Raw genomic sequence first — 9,019 nt, 5'->3', positions numbered from 1 at the left:
ATGTTTATATCAGAGACTCTGCTCTTATGGGAACCAATTTCAGTAAACTCAATGCATTATATTTTGTGTTACAGATTTCTTTAGACTGAGAAATAAATGATAATAAATTGTGAATGGCTTGTTTGTTTTCAGTTATTTTGTTCGAAATGCAATCGGACGAATATTATTAATAGGTCTAAAGTTAACTTTATTTATTGGATTATTTGGTAAATATAAATGTGTTATGTTTATAGAATGTGGTGGACTATTACTGGAAATTTCGGGAATATTTTACCAATAGATTGGTCCAAATCATTTGCACGTCAAATGCATATGCCCACATTAAACTTGGGACAGAAACATCAGGAAGGCAGTTTGGATGTACAAACGCCTGGGGATGATCTCACTAGTGAGGATGAAGCTATTGCCAATGATCTTGATATGCATGCATTAATACTTAATGGCTTAAATTCTGATCATGATGAGCCAATTAAATCTGTAGAGGAAGTAATAAAGGAAATTGATGATATTATGGATGAAGCTGATAGTACAGAAGAGCAAGCGGAGAGATGTGAATCTGAGGTGATAGAAAAAGCAAAAGAAGTTTTAGGTGCGCCACTCTATGCTGAGAGTAAGTACTGATAAGATATTCGCACTATCAGAAAAAAAATGTATTTCTATTTATTTTAGAACTTCAGTATTTAAATACGACACAACTGAACGAGTTGTACATGGAAATGGAAGTTCTCATACAGGAATTAAGTGAAACATTGATTAATGAATTAGCTTTGCGTGATGAACTTGAATTTGAAAAAGAACTTAAGAATTCATTCATTTCGTTGCTTTTGGCAGTTCAAAATAAACGAAGGCAATATCACGTAGAGAAGAAACGTGGAAAATTTCAAGGTTTAAATATTAATAATATCTCTTTATTCATTCCATTTATTTCAATTTATTCATGTGCCTTTTGTTAGGACCGGATCCGAAATATCTTACAACTGTCATACCATATCATTTGGAGAATGGTACACCAAACAACCAATCATTGCAAGTTTTAATAAAAAGTGAGTAAAACATGTTATTTGATTTAAGTAAATATGAAAATTTGAAGATTATTTAAAAAATAAAAAGAATAAAATAAGAAGTTGTAATAATTTCTCAGTCAGTAACAATGTGAATATTAGGGTGCCCCTTATATATTTCTTTTTTAACTACCCAGACTTACTTAAATACAAAATTTCATCTTCCTACGTCAACGTTAACCCATGCCCACAGAACTCTGAAGATTTTGAAAATTGCTGTTTTTAACCCTTTCCGTTATAGATATACTTAAATTAATTGAAATATTAAAATGTTTATGAAATATTTATTAAAAGAAGATAAAATTTCATAGCAGGCAGGATGATTTCTTTTGAGGGTCCCTTTTTTACATTTTAGATACAGATTTCTGTGCTCCTGTACACAGCATAGCAAAAATTCCTTTGCAGTGATCAAACCATGAAAATCTTGCATAAGTTTTACAGCTCTTTCAGCCCTTAAGGGAAGCACTTTCCTTTTCGCCTCCGAATAGGTAACATCTTCAATTTTTAATCGAGAAAATAAATTTGTGCTCTTGACAGACACAAAATCACTTAATGATTTTCCTGCAACAATAAATAAGGCAGTATTATTAACAATATTGAAAACAGTATTAAAAATATTACTATTTATTCATCAGCATCAAAGAGTTATAAAATGGCAATTTCTTCTGACAAATACCAAAGATGTTGTCTAAATTTGCTCAGGGCTGTTTTGGAGATCAATTTGTCAACAGTTTCATATTCCTTAAGCCTCTTTAAAAAGCACAAATCTTGATTTGGTGCCTCTACCGCCAGACTATATCGAAGCCATGGTTTTACATATAAAACCGAAATAAATAAACAGACTTTTTTCGCTTATCCTTGGCACTAATTTTAAACTGGGATTGCAACAAACATATCTTTAAAGAGTAAATAGCTCTAGCCATCCACTTTGCTTGATGCATCGCTTCAGGAGGTCTAATTTTTTTTTTTTCACTGCTTCCTCCCTAAAAAATAATAGATAGTTCAATCAGTTCCCGATAATCGTCACGTCCATCGGTTTTTTGCGGTTTTTGATTAAAAAATGTCAACAAATCTTCTTTCGTTGTATCACAAAAATGTCGTGTGACGATATCAGTATATGTTTCAATGGCAGCAGAATTAATAGTTTTCCAGTTGTCTTTAAACTTTTTGAACAGTGTGATATCGGGGCTACTTGTGACTTGGTGGATTTTTGTTTTGAACACACATTTTAAAATATTTCCCATCAAAGTGAAAAGTGAAAGGTCACCATTTCAGGCATATTATTCTGAAAATCTGATTTTATAGTTTCCGCTCTATCTTTTCGAGTCTGTGTACGAATACGTTGAATAGACGATTTGTTTATCGGAAAATCATCACAGCTTAGGTCTAGTGCTTCTACTACAACCTGAAGTATATAGACAGAATCCTTATGCTTAATTGACATCTACCTAGCGCTGCAACAAACTTAGGCGTCATAAAATTTTTCCTTCTTTTTTTTGTAGTAGTTTCAGAATTTACCATTTGAGAGGTGGATGCCAAGGGTTCCTCAAGGATTGCATTATCAGGGCTGATAAGTTGATCGTGATGTCCTTGCATTTGAATAGAATCTTGCGTAGTAACAGATGACGATAAACCTCCGAAACACATTTGCTCACATCTTTTTTCTCCTAATTTAATTTCCTTTTTAATTTTTTGTCTACACCCGTTAAAAATGTCTTATCTTCTTCTTCAGCCGTTCCAAAGCATCAGCGTGTGCTATATCAAATTATCTAAATTATTCTTAAAGTCGTCCTCACGGCGCTTGTAAATATCTTGTATTTATTTAAAATTTTTTTGCAACTCCCTCCAAGCATGGTGAGGATCCACAAGTTTTTTTACACAGTTAGGTATAGCTCTGGTAGGGGTTCTAGCTTTTTCCCAAAATATAATACACTCTCGAATGACGAGATTAGCGCTTTCACTAACACTAACAGTATGCATTGTTGTTGATAAAGGTACGCTTTCTTTATAGTGGCAAAGAAGCTATATTTAAATTTTAGAGGGTTTTCAAATAGCAAAGAAAGAAAAAAAGGACAATCACAAAAATTTATTTAATTTTATTGAAGTTTAGCTGACCATACAACGCTGTTTCGAGTATTGCCAAGTACTCATCAGCAGTAGTCTTAGGAAATAATCGAATTTTTATTTAATTAGTTTATAGTCCGTCTATAATTTGTTTGGACTGCAAGTGCCAGACTTACAACTCGTGCCTGTCAAATTAGAAGCGATGATTAATCGTGTTTATCCACAAGAAGCCAAGGCTGCACAAACTTTCAATGCTCAAGTTCCAGGTTTTATTGTCACTTATTTTTATTTAATTAGTGACAACAACCAAAACACTTGCCGTGCTTTAAACTAGAACGAGCTTATAAACTACAGCTTTATTTTGGAAACACAAGTTTAACGAATTGAAAGTTAACTTTTGGGTTCGCCTATTCTTTATTTCTTTTCAGAGCTACTCTTTTTGTAGAGACATTTTGTAATGCATATTGTTTTACTTACTATATGTAAAGCGACCATTCTGGTGCTTTTTACAAAGAAGCTATGCTATGTTACTCTACAAATTTATTTTATTCGATTAAGAAAATAACTCCATATTTTAAAAATGCAGGATTGCAACTTTTAAAAATACTAAAATTAAATAAACACAATCTGGGATACTATTATTACAAATGTAAGAAAAACTTATACGGTTTACTGGGTTTTTCAAATTTTGTTTACGAGGAAATCGTTTTTTGAACATTATTTTAGCAATATTTAATCTATGATACCTGTTTCATCTATTTTTAAAAAATTGTTTATATACCCTACGCTCGGCTCAACAAATGCGGCACATGTGAACTGTATAAGTATAGTTCAAATAAATGTATTCTTCGTAGTACAATTCGTAGTAAGAAAATGTCAAGTGTGTCTGCAGGATTTAAGTATAAACAGTAATTATATACCGCCTCTATCTAATTAACCATATGAACTTATCTTCATAGAATCACATTTAGAATTTTATTCTAATTTGCCATTTAGTTCATAAATAACAGTGGTTTTAATGACGCTGCTCTATTTTTAAAAGAATGGATTCAAAGCAATTTCGTATATTAATTAGTATTGCTTTTTAATAGAAAAATATACCGTTCAGACCAAAGCTTACCTTGATAAATCCTAACTGACTTCTGCTTCATCGGAAGCAAGCATTGAATGTTGTCTTTCAAAGCTTAAACGTCACTACCCACAGAAAACATACTTTGCTCTGGAGGGGACTAGAGCAAAAATTGGAGTTTTTATTAACTAGTCCTAGTAAAATCTTTTTTTCAATTTTTTTTCTTGAATTGTTTCAAAAAATAATATCAGCAAGACTAGAACCGATTATCCACAAAGAAAAACTTATACCTGATCATCAATTCGGCTTTCGGAAAAAGTATTCGACTATACAACAAGTTCACAGAGTTTTTGATAAAATAACAAGTGATATTGACACAAAACAATTTTCCTCGGTGGTATATCTTGATGTCGCAAAGGCTTTCGATAGCGTTTGACATGGAGGTCTTCTAACTAAACTATCCCAGCTTCTTCCAACAAACTTTTACCTCATACTTAAAAGCTATCTACAAAATAGATACTTTTATGTATCTACAGTACAAAGACTCAATCTCCGAACTTAAACAAATGAAAGCTGGTGTACCTCAAAGAAGCGTACTAGGTCCATTACTCTACCTGCTATACACTGCTGATATCCCGATACATTCTGATATTCAAAGTTTGATAGCAACTTTTGCAAACGATACAGCACTAATTGCCGCTAATATAAATTTTAACAAATCCACAGATAACTTGCAGAATTACTTAAACGCTTGAATGGTTCGACAAATGGAGAGTTCAAATAAATACAAGCAAAACAGTTCATGTTATCTACACGAATAAAAAATATGACCTAAAACATATAAAAATTAACAATGATGAAGTTTTCACACACACAAAGGCAAATTATCTTGCTATTACTATAGATAGCAGATTAACTTGGAAAGACCATATCAAAGCTAAAAGCAATGAAATTAACCGTCGCTTTGGACAATTGTACTGGTTACTCTGCTCGAAATCAAAACTAACAGTACAAAATAAACTACTAGTATATAAAACGGTAATCGCTCCAATATGGAAATTTGGAGCCGAAATATTAGGCATGCAAACATGCAAATACTGCAAAGACTACAATCAAAAATACTTAGGACTATCATAAACGCTGACTGGTACATCTTACACTATGACAGTCATCGCGATTTAAAGATACTCTTCGTTGTAGACGTTATCCGTAAAAATAGTAAAAATCACACAGACAGATTACTTTCCATCCTAACACAACAATGAGGCAGCTACCCAATGACGAAACCACACATAATAGACAATTGAAACGCCTATATCCATCAGAACTATTAATATTATAATAACCCATAACTATTTATCTAATATATTCATAGTAAATTCCTATTCTATTTAATTGACTCATTTATTCTATCATCTATCTATTAATTTAATTATCTTATACTATTTAATTTTAAGTTTTCTTTTTTTTTTATCCATTATTAATAGTTCACTCATGTAATTCTTAATCTTGTTTTTGAATTATTATTTGAATTTCCATTACGTAAAAATGTATACTAAATGCTAAATCTTGGCAGTTGTATGAATAAAAAAAAAATTTTCTTGAATCAAGACTACTTTATTACTTTATTACTTTATTTTGAATTTTATATTTTATAATTAAAATATAATTAAAATATAATCACAATACAGTGAAATTTAACTCAATACGGAGATGAGAATTCCATGCTTTTAAATAAAAACAAAAGTCTATATGTACACTATATGTGTATTATATTAATAACATATTTTAATACTTAGCTCCGCGATGATTTCGCAATGATTCCACGATTGTTTTTAATAATATCGCGATTATGCTTTAATTACTGCGCGATGTTTTTGTTTTAATTTTTTATACCTGCATAAATTTCTTTATCAGAAACTTGAGTTTTATACACCATACTGAAGATTGATATGGCGGCATAAAGTATGTTAAAAAATGTTCTATTCTTAGTAAAATTTGTTTCAAAACAAGTATTAATAACAAAAGTAGACAGTTACTGATACACGACAATACTCGCGTTAACAAAAATAAAACGAGTTATTAGGTTATTGTTCTTTAGCGAGCATTATCATTTGACGATTGTTACTGCTGGTTGGGATTGTGTACCGAAAAAAAGTTAAGTCGGAAACTTTTCTTAGATCTTTAAATGCCAGTTCTGTAAAACTACCAATTTTAAACGGTAATAGAGGATTGTCTCAGCTAATTAAAAAGTAACTTAAGAATTACTTAAGAATTATTACAGAAATTTAACAAAAACTAAAGATAAAGTAACAATTAAACAAATAGTAAATTATTATTTTAACAACAAAATCTTTTATGCACCATATAAAATTGCTTCTGAATCGAAGAGACGGTTTGACAACATTCTTTAGTCTGTTGAATTGATTCAGGACACCATTCCTTGACACTATCCAAAAATTCCATTCTTCTATCCGATTGTAAAACACTGTTTCAATAGTGGGGTAAACTAGCGATTGAAAAATGATTGCGTGCTATCATATTTTGTGCCAAATTGTAACCTTTAACCAATGATTACCAAATTTAGCTCAACCGAATATGGCGTATGACTTATGGGGTTTCCTTCAAATGTAATAATAATGTATAAAATAAGTTCTTTTTGCATCATACAATTATTATGCTAATTTATGTTTTGTTTTTGTTTCAGTACTTAAAGCAATAAATGAAGACAGCCCCACAGTGCCGACACTACTTACGGACTACATATTGAAAATTCTATGTCCAACATAAACAAGCATGGGCTAAACAACTAGAAGCTAATTTCAATTCTTAAGTGAAATACAAGGAAAAAGTATTGTATTTAGTTTTAGTCCAATAAAAACATGTATAACAAAATATATTTTTTTTAATTTTAAGCACAAGCAATTAGAATAAATGTTGAAAAAGGATTACCTAAAAAATATACTAATTCAAAAATATTTAACATACAAAGCTTATATAAAAACAAAATATTTATTGTGAATTAATATAGACATATATAATTAATCTCAAATTGCTTATAGATTTTTTTATAAGAGCAATTAAAAAAATTAAAAAAAATTAAAAAAATTAATAAAAATTAATATTAAAATTTACTTCATTTCATGCAAAAAAATTTTATAAAAAATGTGAAAGCAAACAGCAATATTAATATTTTTGATCCAAAATAATTTAGCATAAATAATTTTTTTTACGCGTTTGGTGCAAAAAAAAATTAAGAGCTGCCCATTTCTATTTTGCTTACACTCATTTGCGTAAAAACGTTCAAATTATTCAAAATTTAAAGTTTCATTTGGAAAATTAAAAGAGAAAAATAATCTATTTTGTATAACCGCGATATATATAGTATGTAGTTCATTAATTTTGTAATCCGTTTTGCTTTACGCATTCAATTATAGGAAAGTGTGTTAATAATATTTAAAATGTACATTTCTTATAATATTGAATGATATACACGTATATATGTATATGTATATGTATATGTATATGTATATGTATATGTATATGTATATGTATATGTATATGTATATGTATATGTATATGTATATGTATATGTATACTGTATGATACTGTATAATGATATATGTATGTATATGTATAGTATGTATATGTATATGTATATGTATATGTATATGTATGTATTGTGATATATATGTATATTGATATGTATATGTTATGTAATGTTATGTATAATGTATTATGTATATGTATATGTATATGTATATGTATATGTATATGTATATGTATATGTATATGTATATGTATATGTATATGTATATGTATGTGTATATGTATATGTATATGTATATGTATATGTATATGTATATGTATATGTATATGTATATGTATATGTATATGTATATGTATATGTATATTCATATGTGTTTATAATATACGTATAAAAGTTTTGTGCTTATACCTAATACCTGCATTAAAATGTAAAAGTTAAAGAGAGCTTTAATATTCATATTTTCTAATAATTTCATATGTAATATTTGAAAGATTCGTAAACACTTAAGTGGCCATGCATTATTTGTACATATAGTTTTATGGATTTATTATAAATTAATTTTTATTGCATTTAATATGGCTTTGAGTTATTTGAGTTAAGTGTTATTTTTTTTCTTTTCTATATATTTTTTTCGCAATTATTGTTAAAATTCTTCTTTCTTGTTATTAGATATTTTTCTTTAATTTAATTTGAAACAATTTACCAACAATAAAATTAAAATCGATATATCTATAAAATACGTACACAATCAATTAATAAATTATAGCATGCTCAGCACATACACAATATTTAAATAAGATTAACTATCTGCTCGAAGGAATATTTGAAAACTACTGAGTTCACAAATATAAGTGTACACATCAAAAGTACTATATTTGTTATAAATGTTTAAAAACCTATGCCACTTATTAACTTAAAAAATCAGTTTTTTAAGAGTAAAATAAAGCAAATCTCTGGCTTGCGAATGTTTTCTTCTAGAAATAAGAGTTTATAAATATCAAAGTCTTTATAATTTTATAACAAGTTATTGCGTGGGTCTTGACTAATTAAAAAATAAAAACACAAATGTTTAATCATTTCACGCTATTCTATATTTCAGTAACGAGGTTAATAAGAACACAATTATGCGAAGCATCGGGATTGACATTTATAGTCGGAATCGTCGCTATTTGACGATTCTTGTTGTTTTTATCTACTTCTGTCTTTATTTAAATTTATTTATTTTTATTGATAAGCTACTTTATCGCCTTCGGTCTGAATAACTTATATAAAAAA

General features: G+C 28.9%; 1 protein-coding gene across 1 annotated transcript; it reads left to right on the top strand.

The window, feature by feature from the left end:
* Nucleotides 1-233: 233 nt before the first annotated feature.
* LOC119663789 (fasciculation and elongation protein zeta-2-like) lies at nucleotides 234-7,112 on the top strand (the record flags this gene model as incomplete). Its single annotated transcript, XM_038073391.1, is given in 4 exon segments — nucleotides 234-610; nucleotides 670-885; nucleotides 954-1,043; nucleotides 6,902-7,112. Coding segments are annotated over 4 exon segments (766 nt in total), but the record flags the coding sequence as incomplete, so codon positions are not given.
* Nucleotides 7,113-9,019: the final 1,907 nt, after the last annotated feature.

This window comes from Teleopsis dalmanni, unplaced genomic scaffold, assembly GCF_002237135.1.
Source record: "Teleopsis dalmanni isolate 2A unplaced genomic scaffold, ASM223713v2 unscaffolded_contig_0890, whole genome shotgun sequence".
NCBI lineage: Eukaryota > Metazoa > Arthropoda > Insecta > Diptera > Diopsidae > Teleopsis > Teleopsis dalmanni.
The sequence above is the reverse complement of the archived record's forward strand: the minus strand, read 5'-3'. Positions and strand labels throughout refer to the sequence as shown.